Raw genomic sequence first — 20,425 nt, forward strand, 5'->3', positions numbered from 1 at the left:
GTACTTGCTTCATAGCCATAGTGAGCTCTTAACAGTACAGAGGTGAGTATTCGGTTAGTCCTGCCGACTGCAATTGCACCTCTACAGCCAGTGGGTTGGAGAGAAGACGTTTTGGTCCTTGATCTCACCACATTGAATTCTGCTAGAATGACATCCACAAACCGTGGAGTAAAGCCATGAGGCTCTGCGGAGATTTTCATGACTTGAAGAGTCAGATTTCAGCTTTCACACCTGCTACTTTGACTTTCTCAGTCAAGCCAGCATTTGCTGTGGTGATGGAGGTGGATGGTTGGCAGTGGTTCTCTTATGTGATTGGTCAGTGAAGCAGGAGAGAATCAGTCGATCCAGCATCCGAGCAGCAACATTATTTGGCCAGCAACGTCCTTTTACTATCCATGCCAGCTGATCTAAGGGAAATCTGGGCCATGAAGAAAACACAACTGAGCTTAAGTTGCTTGCCTGTGATCATAGGTCTATCTGGCAGCGTAATGGAAATATTAATATGCATTAATCTAACATGAGATGTGTGAAATTCCACATAGCTAGGGCTGATCCCTTGTTGTTGTTGGTGTAGTTGCAGCATAGCCAGTTGCTAAATTTACTCATCTCAAGATAACCTGAAAATAATCTTTTTACAGTTAGTACACAGTATAGAGACAAAAAACCAACAGCACTTTCCCATCAGTGTAAAATGAATAAGTGATCAAATATGCAAAATAAATTGGTAAATTAATCTTTGGCAATGCTGCACGTGTTCATGATGCCAGTAAAACATTATTTTAAGTCTTGTTTGTTTGTTCTCTGGTAAGAAGGAAGGACACTGAAGCAGTGTACTCTTGAAGTCTGATTCCAAGGTGGCCATATTCTTGAATGTAGTTAGTTAACTAGATGAATGCATAGCTGCTGCATGGTTTAAAAGTAGCAGCACATGCATTAAAAAATATTGGCAGCTTTTAATTAATCACGGTTGATACTTTGTTTGCTGTTCATGAAACCCATGGAGGCTTTGAGAAATGGCTTGAAGAATGGCACTCATTAAGCAAAAAGGTAACACAGGCACCAATAATTTCTTAAAGAGGAGGCTTCTGAGCAATTAACATCCAAGGGTGGTAGGTTTATATTCTACACAAATTCTGCATAAGTGGTGGGATTTTCACCCAAGAGTTTGTGCACGGATTATATGAGTGAGGGTTATAGACCGATTAGGCTCTGGAGGGGAGTAGAGGTGACTGGGTTTATATTTAGGACTGGGTGTTTAACTGCTTTCAGAAGAATCTCTAGCCTGCTAGTATGCGGTATAATTTTCAGTGCTTGTTAGTAGAATACAAATAATGGTGTGCAGTTTATTTAATTGTTTTAAGATCCTGTGGGATATAATGGTTATCTTGTTGACTGCAGTATGAGAACTTGTCTGAATCCATATAAATGTTACTTAGTTACTCAGTTTTTTTAAGTACTACTTTTTTTTTCTTTTTAGATTATGTCATTGCATCCTAGGTACATTTCTTTTCTCTGGCAAGTTGCAGATTTAGGAAGTAGTCTAAATATGCCACCACTTCGAGATGGAGCACGTATTCTGATGAAGCTTATGCCACCTGGTAAGTTTTTAAGTGTTATTCATTCAGCATAATGCAGTTCTACATATTATATAATCGGCAACTACAACTATATTGATGTGGTGGTGTGAATGCATTCCTAAACATTGGAAGTATTAAACACAATTGTTTCCTGCTTCGTTTCCTGATGTTTTAGCTCTTGAAAGGTCACTGTCATTGTTGTAATAACCTTTTCAAGTTTTCTTTAATATTTACTTTTAATTAGGTTATGTAAATGTGTAATATCACGATGAGCCATCCGGCTAAAAAGAACAGAAATGAGTGTACATTTTAAAATGTTTGGAAATAGTCAGTTTGTAAATGTGTCAAGGAGTAAAAGTAGTTTCTGCATTTAAAAATGTTAAAAATAAACTCCAAAACTGTGTTTTTTTGTTTTTTAAAAGACCATAACCCGGAATATCATATATCCCGGAAATCTTTGCATTTAGCCTGTGTGATAACTGCTACCTTTCTTGGCCCTCTAAACACAATTTAATAGATTTCTGAGAAGCAATGAACATCAGTTGTTTGTATTTTGTTGTTAAACGAGGCACCTTTTACCCATCCTATTTGATTTTTCACTTTCCTTTAGTCAGTTATTATTTTTGGTGCATCATACTTTATCACTGAACGTTATCCTGATAAGTGGTATGAAGGAAAGGGATTTGAATTATTTACCAAAGAAGGCATTCTTAAAAATTGGGAGTGTTTTGTTCCTGAAATACTTTCAAAACATTTAAACCAAAAAGTGGCTGATTCTTTTTGGTCGTTAAAAATGAAGTATACCACATCATTAAAAACTACATGCATCCTCTGATATATTTTTATAAATCAATTTTATTTTTTATCTATAGCACTTTGGGTTATGCTTATTAGGTAAGATTTTGAAGTAGCAAATTGATCACGTCCTGATCAGTCTCATAAGTTCCTCAGAAATAGGTTTTTCAATTTAATTTCAGTACACAAACTTATTTCCCCTCAATTTCATTTTTTGGACTAGCTTAACAGGATAGAACATGAACGATTACATTAGTCTACACTGAGTGCCCTTGCTGACACACAAAGCAATAGTCACTGCAGTACTGTAGTCTACAAAATCAGACTATTCAAAGCCAAGGGTACAGTGCATTTCTTAGGTTCTCCTGGAGTATGATGCACCCCACCACCAACCTCCCTCCACCCACCTGACTTAGTGGAGCAAAGATTCTTCTTCAAGAAGAGTGTTACACAGACCATTCGAGCAGACTCTTTGGAGCTATTGATTCTCTACCTCACTGGCTGCTTGCTGCCCAATGGCTAGGGTAGAATGCAACTGACAACCTAAGGGTTTGCTCTATCCTTTCTTCCAGGCTTTTCTGCTGTTGGTAAGCCACTTTTTATCTTTAATGCTGATTTCTTCTACGAGCACACTCGTGAGGGATGCAAGTAGTTTCTGCCTTTAAAAACTTTCAATCTGAACTCTAAACTTGTATTTTCCAAAAAAAGGGCATAAAAGGAAAATGGTATTTCGAACACACTCCTAAAATCTTCTGCGGGTGGCTTATTTGAGGGCATGTTGGCAAGTTCAATTAAGCAGAAGTAAAACTGCTTTGGAATGAGATGAATGAGCATAAGGGCTACATTAACGGGGATTAATATTAATGTCAAGCAAGCCATATGTTGAAGAGAAAGTCCTCACTTTGATCCGTATAGTAACGCTGTCCTTAGTTGTGCGGATGTCCTCTGGAATGAAGAGAGGAAATGGAGCTTATAGAATGCAGTTGATTGAAGGGGGCAATATGAAAGAAAGAAGACCAAGAAGGAAAGTCAGGCAAAAAGGAATGCAAGGGTGTGTAGATGTTGAGGAAAGAAGGAAAAGAGAGGAAAAAGTTATCATTTTGAGGAAAGATGGGAGGATAGTAAATAGAGAATAGTGCTGAAAATAAAAGTAGTGGAAGAAAGGAATAAAGGAAAGTGATTGAAGAAGGGATTAATGGACTGGTGGGTGAGTGGAAGAGGATGAAAATGATGAGAACTTGTTAAATTATCTCCATTTTTATCTAGAATTTTAATTTTTACTTACCAGCGTGACTTATGTTTGCATGGGAAAGTCACTTTGCCCGATAGATTTTTTTCCGCTTTGGTAAGGTGTCTATTTCAGATCCTAAAGAGGCCTACTTTGGGCCCAAGTATGACTTAAAGGCATGCTGTCCAGTTTGACCTCATGCACTCCGAGGCCATAAAGGAGTGGGAGGAGAGATTTTCTGTCAAAACTTTCTTTATTGGAGTACATGATAGACTACTAGCCGCAGATTCCTTAACGTAGAATTATCCCCAGGCGTAAGACTGGATCCAGAAAGCGTTTTTTCCCACATCAGCTCTGTGCACCGGGGGGCGGCACCATGGGACTCCGCCCTGATGTCGTCCGCAGGTATGACGTCAGCGAGGTCACATAAGCTCCACCCCGGCGCGCTGACATCAGTTTTTTTTTTTTCTCTTCCGCACCCCATGCGGATCTGGATTGCTCTGCTCGCCTGTTTTCAGGCCTTTCCTCGTTTTTCTTGGGGAACTGTGTGCAATGCCTTCGGGCTCTAAAACTTGTGATAAGTGTGCGCGTCCGATGTCGGCGACGGACCCCCACCCCATCTGCATGTGGTGTTTGGGCAAACACCACGACTCCACGGACTGTGACGCCTGCCAGCAGCTCAAGCCCAAATCTTCATTTGGCTGCCTGTGCCGGTCGGCCTCGACCCCACGTCTGTCCCCGGAGGGGTCCAAAAATCGCTGCTTTCGGCTGTGCCGGTGGCTCCCTGGCTGTTACTCGCTGGTGGGTAAGTCTGCCAGTCTGCCTCAGAGGCCTGGTCCTCGGTTGGCGGTGGGTGCAGGTTCCTCTCGGGACGTCCATCCTCGGACTTCATCCCCCTATCCGCCGTTCCCCGGCGCAGCGGCGTCCAGGGCTAAGATGGAGGCCTACGCTGCGGCTCTTCAGGCCTCCCTCCGCCCCACCCCTCCCCCTGAGACTTCCGCGGTCCCGGCTGTGGAGTCACCGGCGGATCCGTCCCCGGCGCCGCCAGGTGCGGCTTCAGGAGCGGGTGATGTGGTGTCGCTGAGGTGCGGCCCTTTGGTGTTCCCCTCCTCGACCCATGGCACTCCCACCTCACCATAAAGCCCTGCGGGGTTCCCTGTGGCGTCGCTGGGGGTCGCCGGGACTCGGGGCTCGTCCCTGGGTTCCCCTCGGCCTTCTGGACAGGCGGCTGCCTTCCTGGAGGCCGAGCTGGCGCCGGGCCGGCGCAAGCGGCTTTCTTCTCCGGTGCGGATGGCACAGCGGGTTGAGGCCGGGTCTGAGATTGCCTCTCCATGTCCCTCTCCGCCGGCGGTGGGCCCCTCCAGGGTCGTGCCGGCGCAGTTTCGGTGCCGCTCCTTGGCCTCGCAGAGTTCGACCTTTCCTGCGCGACAGGTGGTTTTGGAGGTGGGTTTGGCTCCTCGGGGGGGACGCGCCGACGCTGGTGGAAGATGCTCCGGCCCTGGTGACAGATGCCGCGGCTCTCGTCGAGGTTTCTCCGGCGCCAGTTCGGCATGGGTGTGTCGACTCTTCCCCGGACGTTCCTTGATCTCCGGACGATTGCCGTCTTTTGGTCTGCTCCTCATCGGAGTCCGGGCACCACGTTACTTTCTCTCCGGTGCCTTCTGGGGCTAGCTCTACTTCGACCCCGGGGCCGCGGGTCTCGGGACCGATGTTCCGCCCCTTGCGCGAGGCTGCCCCTACGGCTGTCACTTCTTCTTCTCCGGAGGGCTCTCGGGTTCCTCACTTGTCAATGGGGTTCCCGTCCTTTCTGGGCGGGCCTTTCCTCTCTACGGTGGGGCGTGGGGACGGGCGGCTCAGCTTGCAGCCTTCGCCCACAGACGACTTGCTCTCGCCTTTGCGGGGTCCTTTGGAAGCGGGCGACGCCTTTGTCTGGGTTGTCACCAGGGCCGCTGGGATCTTACAGATGGGCTTTCCGATCGCCCAGGTGCCTCCTGATCATTTGTTGGAGTTTCTCCACCAGGGCTCTGGTGGGGGGGAGCTCTTGCTTCCTTTTGAAGCCTCACTCCATGATTACCCCTTAGGGGCCTGGGGACGGCCTGCTTCTGGGGTTCCGGTGCCTCCGCCGCTGCTTCGTCGCCACCGGCCGGCTCCTCATGGGCCCGCTTGCCTTTCTTCTCATCCCTCCGCCCAGGGCCCTGTTCTTCAGGCTGCCTTTCCGTCTTTCCCTCTGTATTGCTCCCACTGTCGCGGGAGGCCTGTTGGTTAGACTCTTGGGGGTTTAATGTTTTTGCCTCTTCGAGCGCCGCTCTGCGTGCGCTCAACACGCTCTGTGTTCTGGCTAGAGCTACCTCTGCCCTCAGGGATACCGCGGAAGCCCTTCTGCCCCGCATCTCCGGGGAGGGCACTGGGCCGGACTTGCGGAGCAGTGTGCTCGATGGTCGCGAGTTGGCATCGTATATTCTGCGTTCAGCTGTGGATGTCGTGGACTGTCTTGCCCGTGCTATGGCGTGTTCGTTTGCCCTCTGCCGCCATGCCTGGTTGCGAGATGGGGTCTAAACAGAAAATAACCGGGAGCGTTTGGTTGATTTGCCCTTTGATGGAGTGCTTCTGTTTAACACTCATGCAGATTCTGTGATTCAGCGGCTTCTTGCGGGCCTCCATCCTCCTCTTCCTCCTCCATTATTTCGGTGGTCGTTCTGTGTGTTCCTTGGGAGATGTTATCCCTTGCTCCTTTGGGGGTGCTGTTTTTTGTTATAGTCTGGTTCTGGTGAAGCCTGCCCTTTTATTGGCCCTTCTACGCTTGGTGGGCCCTTCGGCCTTGCGTATGTATCTGGTTTCAGTTGGAGTGGGCCTTTGAGGTGTGATTGTCCTCTCGGTGCCCTCGGCCGCTGGTTCGCCCCTTCAATTTTTTTATGCGACTTGGCTGCCTGGTAAGCTGCCTGCGGGCCCCTTTTGGTTCTTCCTCTGCCGCGAGGTTTTGCCCCTAAGAGGTTTTTTCCCCTGGTGCTCTTTGGGGGACGTGTCCTACCCCTGGTGGGGTACTGGTTGGCTATTGTATAGTCCTCTTCTCTGTTAGGCAGCGGCGCCTGCCCTCTCGGGTTCCTCATGTTCCACGAGGTCGCTGTATGCTGCCTAGGGCGGCCTTTCTTCTTTTTCTTTCTCTGCCTCAAGATCCATGGCGTCCTCCGGTCGTGCCACCTGTGGGCCCTTCCTTGATGGTTCCGTCTTGGTTGTTGATGGGACGGGTGGCCTGGCTCATTCTGGCGCTGCTGCCTTCCTTCTGGTGTTCCATTACGTCGGTTTCGGTAGGTAGGTGTTCCGGGTTCATCCCGGGTTCTACCGCTGGGCCACCCCTTCCTGGGTCATCTTCTTTAGCTTTTTTGCCTCGGCTTCGCCTTGCGCTCCGAGTGCTCTGTGCACCTTCGTTGGCCTCTGCCGGTCCGGATGTGCGCTGTCGGGGCTGTGCTCCACCTCCGTGGCCAGCGGTGTGTGCCTCTGCTCTTTTCTTCTTGTCTTTTCCTGTGGGGTGCCTCTCAGCTCCGCTGTCTCTTCGCGGGTTGTGGGGGTAGTGCTCTCTGTTGCTGGCCCTTTTCTAGGCTTCTTGCGGAGTCTTCTTCCTTCCTCCGGGCTTCTGCGGCCCCTTACCTTGTGGGATGGTTCTGTCCTCCTTTACTCTTGCTGGCTCCCCTGTTGGGGCTCTGTGTTCCTTTAGGCTGGGGGGGAGCCTCCTCTCGCAGTCTCTCCTCCCTTTTGGGTATGGCTAGGGTATCTATTCTACCTTAAGGAATCTGCGACTAGTAGTCTCTATCAGATGTACCAATTACTTACCTTCGGTAATGGTGTATCTGATAGAGACGATTCTAGCTGCAGATTCCTTCACGACCCGCCCATCCTCCCAGTTCTGCGAGGGCCTGTCCTGCTGGGCCTTCTGTTCCAGCCTCCCTTGGGTGGCTTACCTCTTGGGGGCCCTGGCCCCTTTTTGGTTGCGTCTTCTGCTCTACACTTCCTTGGTGGCTTGGGCTTCCGGGTGTCTTGCAACTGCAGGGGGAAAAAGGTGCCTTTGCCAATTTGCAACTGCTGTGAAGATATACAGTTCACTTACCCCAGCCAACGGCTCCATGTATTGCAGTACACGGAGCCATGGGCTAGGGTCAGAGTGAAAGAATCTTGAACCAAAATTCATCCTTTCCAGGATGGCGTGAAGGAAAGGCCATTTGATAGTCAAAGGCTTTCTTTTCTCATCGTCCAATTGCAGTACAGCAGTGTAATCGGAAACATAATGTATGTAGGCCAGGACTATGTTCAGCCTACTAAGACCATGCGGGGTGCCCCTGGCTGGCATGAAGCTATTTTGATTGCAATGCAGAAGGGTTCTCATCTGTTTGAGTAGCCCGATTGCTAAGGCCTTCACAACTAATTTGGCTTTGATATCAATTGGGGAGATTGGTCTTTAGGTCACGCATTCTGTGGGTGACCTGCCTGGTTTGGGGAGGATGACAACCTAGGTACCTCTGATATCAGGAAGTATCACAGCTGTTCCTGCAGGTTCAACCATTGAGAAGAGGTGCTGGAGTAGCGTGGTTGCAAACCATTTAAGGAATTCCAAAGCGGATCCATTGGGACCGAGCGCCTTCCCATATTGCATCTCCTGCAAGGCTGCAATGAGCTCCTCCCTCATCAAGTGGGAATTCAGATCTACCCTCCCTCCATTGGAGAGACATTGCACAACCTAGTCCATAGCTATGGGGACGGTGGGTTTGACTGGTAAAGTTTCTCATAACAAATTGCAAACGTTTCAGGGATTGCCTTGGTATATTTACAGGACAGTTGGGGGCAATTGTCCCCCCAGAGGGCAGACCGCTCACTAGGCACCAGGGATTACATTTTTAAATAGAAACAGAGGGTGGAGGCTGTCCAGAATGGGCATGGTCATGCCTCACCCCTAATAGAAAGGATAACAGTCTCTCTGTCCACCCTGGGTGGCATATGGGGGCAATTGCCCCACCTGTGGCAGATGGGGGGAATTGCCCCCCCCCCCCACAAAAAGCCCACTAAGGACCAGGGGTTTGTTTGAGACAAAAAGAGGGGCATTCCCCACCCCTAATTAACGTGTAAACAGTCTTTCTGCGCCCCCCCCACGCCCCCCCCCCCACTCGGGGCATAAGAGGGCAATTGAACCCCAGCCTACCTGGGGGGGGGGGTGTAAGGGTGCAGAAATCCCACTAGGCATCAGTGATTCATTTTTTAAATAAAAATGGCAGGGTGGTGGCTGTCCAAAATGGGCATGGCTATGCCGCCTCCTTGCAAAAGATAGTCTTTCTGCCACCCCTGGGGGCAGATGGGTGTAATTACCGCCAATCTGCCACTCAGTGGGTGCAGAAAGCACCAGTAATAATAAATATTTATTTATAGGGGTGGGGCTGCGCACGTGCATGGCCATGCCTCCCACTCCTACTGAAGGATTCAACAGTCTATTGGGGTATTTACCCCTGATGTGCCCCACCCCAGGGGGCAGGAAACCCACTGTATGGATGTAATGTATATTTTTAATAAAATATGGCGGTTGGTCTTTCCCATCCGAACATCAGGCCCCACCCTCACCCCCAAAAGCTCAAAATCTTTTTACTCCTCTGCAAACTAAAGCATCCCATCCCAATGACAAGCTAGAGGACATTTGATTATTTAGCGTGTTGTTTTTAGATATGTCTAGGAGGTTTTAGCTAACTCTCAGTATCATCCCGCTTGCAGTGGGGAACAGATGGACATTTTGGGCTTGGGTAGGCTGCCACCTGGATAAACCTACCAGACCCATGCAGTTTTGAAAACTAGTCATCTGGGGAAGTGCAGGGTAGTGTGCTTCACATGAATCGCCCACCATTTTCTTACCCTAAATGCCCTGCAAAATCAAACTGACTAAAAACACACATTTTCCTCATTATTTTGTGAAGAAGACTTCTGAAATCTGTAGGGAGCCACATATTTCCTTCCACACAGCATTCCCCCATATCTCCTGATAAACATTGTGTTCGAGGCATATGAGCTGCAGATTGTACACTTAGCATAGGTCGCCATCTGGTGTTGGGCCCGGATGTTTGCAGTTTGTTTTTCTTCTTGGACCGTCTTTGGAAGTCACGAGTTTGGTGACTCCTCCTTCGGTCCGTACTGCGCATGGGCTTCGGCTCCATCCTCAGATTGTTTTTTTCCGCCATCGGGCTCGGATGTGATACTTCGTGCTCCGGCTTCGAACTTCTACGGTTCCAGCCTCGACGGAAAATCCTCGATTCTTTGAGTCCCTTCATCATCTTCATCTCTCGAAGCGGCACTTTTCCATCCCGTACATCGACACCGGCCTTCGGGCCCTCCGCGACTCCGGTCCCGGCCGATGGAAAGGACTCCGTTTAAAAAGTGCCCAAAATGTGGGTCTAAATTTCCCCACACCGACCTCCATCAGGTGTGTAACCTTTGCCTCTCTCCGGAACACGAGGCTAGAGACTGCCCCGCCTGCAAGTCTTTTCGATCGAAGAAAACGATCCGAGATCGAAGAGCTCGACGCACCATGGCGCACTCATCCTCTGCAGCTCCACCGGACATCTTCGGAGACGACGCCGAAGCTTCGGGGCAGACACACACCGAACGGGGGGAAGACATCGTCAGCGCTTCCGAGGCCGACGACTCAGACCTGGAGGACGTCACACCAGGACAGCGGGCCGTGAGTACTATGCCCCCTCCCAACCCCGCACCGAAAACCAAAGAGACTCCGGTTACTCCCTCGCCTGCCGGCCTGGGCAAAACCAAAACCAAAGCCTCGATCACCCCACCTTCGGGCCCGGTGTCGAAGCACCCAAAGTCTCACGGCAGCTCGGGATCGAGCCAGCCGACGCACGGTGCCGATAAACAGCATCCGGCACCAAAGCCTGCAAAATCCAGCTCGACTCCAAAACCACCGGTGCCGAAGCCTGGACACTCGGGGCCGACCAAACACAAACAGAAATCGGTCGGCACCGATGCTCCGGCGCCGAAACAGCATTCGACGCCGAAACACATGGAGACCTCGAAAAAGCATGGCGTACACAGAACATCGAAACCTCCGGTTCCGAAATCGCCGGTGCCGACAGACGACTCGGCGCCATTGGCTCTGTTTACACCAGACCCTTTACAAAAGACTTTGTCCAGAGATCCGAAGACTGGCCTTTTGACTGTAATCACTAAGAAACGTCGCCTTGAGGCTCCGGCTCCTCCTCCTCCACCCAAAAAGAGGGACTCAGCTACTTCTCCCCTCAGAGTACCCTCCCCACTGCCACCCCCCCTCCCACCTCCACCCCCTCCACCTTTACCTCACTACGATCCGGCCCCATCCCCAGATCCGGATGACGGGGACCCGGACAATGACCCAGGGGACGCCCCATTGGATTCCACTCCACCAAGGACCCCAGATCCATGGGAGGATTATAATAACCCTGACATACCTAATGCACCTCAAGACGACCTATACCCATCAAGGCCGTCTCCTCCAGAGGACTCTTTAGGTTTCCACCATTTAGTGCAGAGAGCAGCACACTACCATGGGGTGGACATGCACAGTGAACCAGTGGAAGAAGACTTCCTACTGGATACATTTGATTTACAAGACCGTTCCACTGCTATTTTACCCATGCTTAAGGGTGTCACCAAGCACGCTACAGAGGTATTCAAAGACCCTGTCAGAGCCAGAGTACTAAACCCTAGAATAGAGAAGAAGTACAAGGCGGCACCCACAGACCCTGCATACATCAAGGGCCCTGCTCCCCTAGATTCCCTAGTTGTCTCCACAGCTAGAAAGCGGGCTAACTCCCAATCCTCAGGAGATGCCCCACCGCCAGACAAGGAATCTAAACTTCTGGACGCGTCTGGTAAACGCACCGCCTACCAGGCTGCAAACATGTGGCGCATTGCAAATACACAAGCACTGCTTGCGCGATATGATAGAGCACACTATGACGAACTAGAGGCTCTTATGCAGCACCTTCCAGAAAAATACAAGCGCCAAGCTCATGACCTGATACAGGAGGGCAAACTAATCACAAACACCTCCATTAAGTGTGCCCTCGATGCAGCAGACACCGCTTCTAGAGCCATAAATACCAGTGTCCTGCTTCGCCGCCATGCCTGGCTCAGGATATCAGGGTTCAAGCCTGAGGTCCAGACATCAATACTCAATCACACCTTTGACCAGCAAACACTCTTTGGCCCAAAGGTAGACGAAGCGCTAGAAAAAATGAAGAAAGATACAGACACAGCGAAGTCTATGGGAGCGCTACAAACACAAGCCTCTAAGCGTTCCTTTCGACGCTCGTCCTTTCGTGGCACAGGTAGAGGCTCCTCCACCGATAATGCCTCTACCTCCTACAAATCCCCTCCTCAAAATACCTTTTCAAAGGGCAACCAAAGAGGTGGTTACAGAGGCAACAACAATAAGGGCAGGGGCAAAACCAACAACACCCGTTCTGCCACCCCACCCGCACAATGACTCCCCCCCGCTCCCCCCAGACCATTCCACTCCGGTCGGGGGCAGACTACAAGATTTTATTCACGTATGGGAGTCCATAACATCGGACAAATGGGTGACCCAAATCATTCGGTCAGGGTACTGTCTCGAGCTTACATCTACCCCACCCAACATCCCACCAAGGCACCGCCCAATGTCCCAAGAACATTCCACACTGCTCAAACAAGAGGTACTCTCGCTCCTCCAGAAACACGCTATAGAGCAGGTACCCGTCAATCAACGAAATCTAGGGGTCTACTCCCTATATTTCTTAATCCCAAAGAGAGACGAGACCCTCAGACCCATTCTGGATCTCCGGCCTCTAAATGCCTACATACATTCAGACCACTTTCACATGGTCACCTTACAACAAGTCCTCCCACTCCTCTGCCAGGGAGACTTTCTCACAACACTGGATCTGAAAGACGCGTACTTTCACATTCCAATACACCCCTCTCACAGGAAATACCTCAGGTTCGTGGTGGACGGGCAACATTACCAATTCAAGGTTCTCCCCTTCGGGGTCACCACTGCACCACGGGTGTTTACCAAATGCCTAGCAGTAGTAGCAGCACACCTCAGACGTCAACATATTCACGTCTTCCCTTACTTAGACGACTGGCTGATAAAAGCCGCGTCCTACCACCGATGCGTGCAACATACAAACAGCACCATCCAACTGCTTCATCAGCTAGGCTTCACGGTGAACTACCAAAAGTCCCACCTCATACCATCTCACACGAAGCAATATCTCGGGGCCACTATAGACACCTCAAAAGGTATTGCCTATCCAAACTCAGCCAGAATCACAAGCATTCTAGCCTTACGCAAAATATTCCTTCCTCAACACTCTCTCCCAGCAAGAGTGTTTATGAAGCTCATAGGGATGATGGCATCTTGCATCTTCATAGTGCCCCATGCAAGACTCCACATGCGTCCACTTCAGGAGTGCCTAGCACAACAGTGGAACCAGGCCCAGGGTCAGCTGACGGATCTGGTGTTGGTGGACGGCCGCACACATCACTCTCTGCAGTGGTGGAACACCACAAACCTTTCCAAAGGACGGCCGTTCCTGGACCCGGTTCCTCAAGTGACTCTAACAGCGGACGCATCGCTCTCCGGCTGGGGAGCGCACCTCTTACACCTCACAATGCAAGGTCTATGGACGCCACAGCAAAAAACGCTCCACATCAACCATCTGGAGCTTTTGGCGATCTTTCTAGCCCTAAAATCTTTCCAAAAGCAGATCTCAGGCAAAGCAGTCCTCATTCGCACAGACAACATGACTGCGATGTATTATATACAGAAACAGGGGGGGACACACTCTCCCCAGCTCTCCCGCTTAGCCCACAGCATATGGAGATGGGCAATTCCCCAAAACATCTTTCTCCTGGCACAGCATGTTCCAGGCGTACAAAACACCATAGCAGATCTGCTCAGCAGACAGGCTCAACAACTACACGAATGGGAACTGCATCCACAAGTTCTTCACCCATTCTTCCAACAGTGGGGGCATCCTCAAATAGACCTCTTCGCCACCCACGAAAACAAAAAATGCCCAAGCTTCGCCGCCAGATACCCACACCCATTGTCCAAGGGCAATGCGATATGGATGAACTGGTCAGGCAGATTTGCATACGCCTTTCCACCTCTCCCACTAATTCCATTAGTGGTCAGGAAACTACAACAGCACTCCCTCACACTCATTCTGGTAGCTCCAACGTGGGCGAGGCAGCCGTGGTACACCACGCTACTACAACTATCAGTGGTACCACATCAAAAACTGTACCTATCCCCATGCCTCCTAACCCAGAACCATGGAGAAATCAGGCACCCGGACCCAGCTCAGCTCAACCTGGCGATCTGGCTCCTGAAATCTTAGAATTCGGGTACCTTAATCTTCCCCCTGATTGCATGAACATCATCATGGAAGCCAGACGTCCTACCACTAGAGCATGCTATGCCGCAAAGTGGAAAAGATTTGTAATGTACTGCCGTAACAATACAATCAACCCTTTAGATGCATCCATACAGCATATCATATGCTATCTGCTCCATCTTCACAGGTGTAACCTGGCATATTCATCCATACGCCTACACCTAGCAGCGATCGCTGCCTATCTACAAAACAGACAGCATTTATCTCTCTTCAGAGTGCCCGCTATTAAAGCCTTCATGGAAGGCCTTAAACGAGTAATTCCTCCCAGGGCACCACCCTCCCCTGTATGGAATCTAAATTTAGTCCTTACACGACTTATGGGTCCACCCTTCGAACCAATGCACAAATGTGAGCTACAATTTCTCACCTGGAAAACAGCTTTCCTTGTAGCTATCACTTCCCTTAGAAGGGTTGGTGAAATACAAGCGTTCACCATACAGGAACCCTACATACAAATGCATCACAGCAAGGTCATACTTCGCACAAATCCGAAGTTCCTGCCCAAAGTCATTTCCCCCTTCCACCTCAATCAATCAGTGGAATTACCTGTCTTCTTTTCGCAACCCCAATCTGTTGCGGAAAGGGCCTTACACACACTGGATGTGAAAAGGGCGTTGCTATACTACATACAAAGAACGCAACCCTTCAGGAAGACCAAACAGTTGTTCGTTTCCTTCTCTCCACCACATAAAGGCAACCCCATCTCAAAATCAGGGATAGCTAGGTGGATTGTAAAATGCATACAAATTTGCTATCAGAAGGCAAAGAGAACATTATCTGTTCCCCCTAAAGCCCACTCTACAAGAAAGTTAGGGGCTTCTATGGCTTTTCTAGGGAATATACCCTTAGATGACATATGCAAGGCAGCCACATGGTCTACACCGCACACATTCACAAAACACTACTGTGTAGATGTGCACTCCCAGCAGCAAGCTAGGGTGGGCCAGGCTGTACTAAAGACACTTTTTCAAACAGCTGCAACGGATACCGGTGGTCGCCGCTAAGGTTGGGTACTGCTATATAATCTATGCTAAGTGTACAATCTGCAGCTCATATGCCTCGAACGGAATATGCTACTTACCAGTATGCATCTGTTCTTGGCATGTAGAGCTGCAGAGTTGTACACGCCCACCCGCCTCCCCGGCTACCTGTATCCGTTCCAGTACATCTTATTTAGATACTACACACATGGGTTTCTCACTGTGATTACCAAGCTCCATCATTTCCCTGTTGGCGAAAAACAATCTGAGGATGGAGCCGAAGCCCATGCGCAGTACGGACCGAAGGAGGAGTCACCAAACTCGTGACTTCCAAAGACGGTCCAAGAAGAAAAACAAACTGCAAACATCCGGGCCCAACACCAGATGGCGACCTATGCTAAGTGTACAACTCTGCAGCTCTACATGCCAAGAACAGATGCATACTGGTAAGTAGCATATTCCTACCTCCACTTGTGGGGGTGGGCCAAGAGACCGAACAAAAGGACCTAAAGTGCCACGTGGACAGATCAGTATTAGGGGTAGCTGTAGGATTTGCGGCCTTGCTCAGTTTCCTCCCATGTAAACCTTCAAACCACGGACATTTGTGAAAAGTAGACAACCAGGGGGTTACATGGTGGTTGGCCCTGTGTGAGGTCTTATTAACCACAATGCCTTGCAAACCTTGCCTGAAATCATGCATTTTTCTTATATTTCTGGGAGGAAAACTTCCATAATCCGCAGTAATCCACTAAATTCCTACAACCCATCATTGCCCCACTTGTTCTGATTAAAAACACTGCTCTACTTGTGTGGTTGGGCCTAGTGCCAGCGACAGAAATGGATCAAACAGAGGTCAATGGGTGCAAAGGCTCTCCTTGACTTTAGTTTGATCGTTCCTTTCACAAGCGCCTAGGCCCAGCCACAGAAGTGGGGAAGTGCTGGGTGGTAGGATTTTTGGGGATTCCTGCTGTTTCAAGAAATTTCCGTAACAGAAATGTAAAGAAAATGTGTTATTTCATGTAAAGTGTGATGTTTACAGGGCATTGTGGGGAAAAAAACCTTATTGGATCCAAGCAAATCACCTCATCCTAGATTCCTCTAGGAGTCATTTTTTTTTTTTTAAATGTGCCAGTTGGCCAGGTTTCCCTAGGTGCCAGCCCCGCTAAGGTCCAAAATCTACAGCTACCCACATTTGGGGAAAAAGGTATATTTTCAGTGGAAAAATGGGAGGCATCAGTGTGTTTTGAGTAGTTTCCTGTCGAAAGCCCTACCACACAAATGAGGTACCATTTTTACCGGGAGACTTGTGGGAATGTCAGGTGAATGGAAGTTTGTGACACCTTGCAGATTCTGGATAAGAAAATGGGGGGAGATTCAATATGGTGTAACAGAGGCTGGAATCTGGACTAACTGTTTTCAACATACATTTTGCCTCTGACACCATTAATTACAGCAATTATTTTATCAACTAGTCCGTTTAATGACTGTGATCTACAAAACCTTTTTTTTGCTTATTGGCTTTTTGATTCGATGAACACTACTAGTTTGACAAACACTTATTGTATACAAAATATGGTGACATATATATTTACATTTGTACAGTGACTTCGAAATGTGACAAAAAAAGAAAAAATATATACAACATACAGTCTATCAAATAGAATTGTTTTTCACAGCTGAAGTCAAGTGTCCGAAACTATTTGATTTGTGGAACGTGAGCAGTTAGCTCCTATAGTTGTCGCTATTATTGCGGTCCTAAGCAGAGTCGGGTACTTGTGTCTATATATGATTTCAATGAGCAATGCAAGTTGCAGTCTGTCTTTGCATTTGCATTTGCTTGTGTAGAGGAGCTGGTTCTAGCTTGGTCTTCTACAAAATCCTCTGCGATCTCTGCTTGTGCGCCAACGCGTTTCGACCTGTGTGGTTGGGGACCTGTGTGATGTTTGTGAGGTCGTCTTCAGGGCGGGTGTTAAGATGGAATCGGACTTCTGTTCCTGTAATTCAATTGTAATGATATATGGTTACTCCTTGTCTCGTGTTTTGTGATTGTGGATGATCTAAAGGTTGTTCTATGTCAACTTACGTTCACTCCGGGTTGAGGAGCTTGTCTTCTATATGATGCCTTGTTCTGTGTACTGCCGACTGGAGTAGAATGGCTTTCTTTGTGTTAATCTCGTTGTTTTCTTCCTTGAAAAATTGAAAGTAAGAGGAGTTGGAGTCTACATCCTCTTGAAAATGCCTGAAGCTGTGACATTGTTTCTGGCAGGTACCTAATTACGGTGGTTTTTTTGTTGTTGTGACTGCTCATGCTTTTTGATTGGTGGATTTCTTTTCTCCTTCTACGTGCCTATAACGTGCTTATTTTTAAGTTGTGGTGGCGTGACCTCTATTTGTGCAGATTCCCTTCTTTCTCCAAGACCAGACAAAACAAACCCCAAACTGGTATGCGTCACCACTTTTTCAAACAGAACAAATGATATGCAAAAGATCATTCGAAAAAACTGGGACACAGTCAAAGGAATTAAACCACTTTCACAGATACCAATTTTTGCTCTCAAAAAAAACACCAGCATAAGAGAAAAATTGGTACGTGCAAACACCAACTACAAACAACCTGGGACATCATTGAGATCCATGCTTTCATTACCACCGATAAAAGGCCACAAAAAATGCGGTACATGCGTATCATGCGACAGCACAATAGAAGGTACCAAGTTTGAGTATGGGCCAAAGTACTTGATTCATGAAGACTTCACCAACTGTAACACACAAAACGTCATCTATTGTGTCTTATGCCCATGTAAACTGGCCTATATCGGAAAAACGACACAACCTGTGAAAAACCGCATCTCACAACATCGTTCAAGAATTAAGTGCAAAACTCACAATGCACCTATGGTGTCCCACTGGATCGAAAAAAACCACAGTATAAATGAACTAAAGTGGACAGTTCTACGTCATATCAAAAGCAAGAACGTAGACGCAACCCTTTCGAAAGTGGAAGCTAAAACTATAATGTTCCTAGGTACCATAGACAATGGACTAAACGAAATGACAGAAATATCAAACATCATCTGATAGGGGCCAGACATGTCACCTCTCTGAAAAATATCCCATGAACAACCAACAAAAAATAAATCACATTTGATGCCACAAGAACACGTGTACATCTGGAGACACTTTCATACACCTAATATCCAGAAGCCACAGTACAACAGTAGACAATGACTACCTGCAGTACCAGGAAGGAACGAACAGATGAAACACAACGCAAGGAAGCGACAAGCCAAAAAGAAGAACACGCCGATAATAACATGACTGCTACAATTAAATAATCACGGGTCTGAAAATAGCCGTAAGCGCACCTCATAAGATGCATCAGACACGGGAGCAGCTCCAAAAAGTTCCTTTCGATTCGAATCAGGAGGCAGAGAAACAACATGATCACCATGACTACCAACACACCCCCAAGCCATGACAGACACGCTACACGTCAACGTAGTGGAATTACGGATGAATTCACTGACCGAAAGAGCGCCCTTCAACCTAAACTATAAGGTAGTGAAAACGGAATAACCACTTCAACCGACACAGTGGATAAATATAAATAGCTGTTTATTTCAAAAACAATGACTGCGAGTATCAATAACCCGGATTCGAATCAGGAGGCAGAGAAACAACATGATCACCATGACTACCAACACACCCCCAAGCCATGACAGACACGCTGCACGTCAACGTAGTGGAATTACGGATGAATTCACTGACCGAAAGAGCGCCATTCATCCTAAATTATAAGGTAGTAAAAACGGAATAACCACTTCAACCAACGCAGTGGGTAAATACCATCGGCAACTTATATTGTGGAAAGGCGTCATCAAAATAGCTGCTTATTATTAAAAAAATAGTGCCTGCGAATGTCTATAACACGGTAACCATGACCACGACACACCCCCAAGTTAAAATCCGCTGCAACCTGGAGCACGCAATGCGCCAATAAGGGGCATTCTCATATAAATCCACCAATGGCAAGAGCGCTATTAACAACTTCGAGGAAACGCCAGAAGTCTGCCAGCAGCCGCAAAGGAGAGAGGAGACAGGAGACACCGGAGCGCCGAAGAAGTGGATCCAATCACTCGCAATCCAAAAAGGTACGGAACAGTATGCCCCCACGAGCCATGTGTAAATAGCACACCGTCTTTTTAAATAAAACAGAACTAATACCACGCGCTGAACCGGGACATGCTCCCTCATCGAATAGAACCGTGATTTTCACTCGTAATAAACACGGTGTTCACCCGGGCATTGCGAAGCGGAGCTCCCCCACAAAAAAACTTTCTGCATGCACAAATAGAGGTCACGCCACCACAACTTAAAAATAAGCACGTTATAGGCACGTAGAAGGAGAAAAGAAATCCACCAATCAAAAAGCATGAGCAGTCACAACAACAAAAAAACCACCGTAATTAGGTACCTGCCAGAAACAATGTCACAGCTTCAGGCATTTTCAAGAGGATGTAGACTCCAACTCCTCTTACTTTCAATTTTTCCAGAAAGAAAACAACGAGATTAACACAAAGAAAGCCATTCTACTCCAGTCGGCAGTACACAGAACAAGGCATCATATAGAAGACAAGCTCCTCAACCCGGAGTGAACGTAAGTTGACATAGAACAACCTTTAGATCATCCACAATCACAAAACACGAGACAAGGAGTAACCATATATCATTACAATTGAATTACAGGAACAGAAGTCCGATTCCATCTTAACACCCGCCCTGAAGACGACCTCACAAACATCACACAGGTCCCCAACCACACAGGTCGAAACGCGTTGGCGCACAAGCAGAGATTGCAGAGGATTTTGTAGAAGACCAAGCTAGAACCAGCTCCTCTACACAAGCAAATGCAAATGCAAAGACAGACTGCAACTTGCATTGCTCATTGAAATCATATATAGACACAAGTACCCGACTCTGCTTAGGACCGCAATAATAGCGACAACTATAGGAGCTAACTGCTCACGTTCCACAAATCAAATAGTTTCGGACACTTGACTTCAGCTGTGAAAAACAATTCTATTTGATAGACTGTATGTTGTATATATTTTTTCTTTTTTTGTCACATTTCGAAGTCACTGTACAAATGTAAATATATATGTCACCATATTTTGTATACAATAAGTGTTTGTCAAACTAGTAGTGTTCATCGAATCAAAAAGCCAATAAGCAAAAAAAAGGTTTTGTAGATCACAGTCATTAAACGGACTAGTTGATAAAATAATTGCTGTAATTAATGGTGTCAGAGGCAAAATGTATGTTGAAAACACCTTGCAGATTCTGTCACAGAAATGTGAGGCAATGTGTGTTTTTTTAAGTCAA

At 47.8% G+C, this 20,425-nt stretch overlaps 1 protein-coding gene across 2 annotated transcripts in view; it reads left to right on the forward strand.

Annotated features, from left to right (window-relative positions):
- Nucleotides 1-20,425, forward strand: part of USP9X (ubiquitin specific peptidase 9 X-linked) — a 1,605,828-nt gene that overhangs the window by 715,416 nt on the left and 869,987 nt on the right. For both annotated transcript variants that reach the window (XM_085622934.1, XM_085622935.1), the window contains exon 21: nt 1,478-1,598. In XM_085622934.1, the coding sequence (XP_085479060.1) occupies nt 1,478-1,598 (121 nt within the window). The remainder of the gene's footprint in view (nt 1-1,477; nt 1,599-20,425) is intronic.

The sequence above is a fragment of the Triturus cristatus genome, chromosome 8, assembly GCF_964204655.1.
Source record: "Triturus cristatus chromosome 8, aTriCri1.1, whole genome shotgun sequence".
In the NCBI taxonomy this organism is placed as follows: Eukaryota; Metazoa; Chordata; class Amphibia; order Caudata; family Salamandridae; genus Triturus; species Triturus cristatus.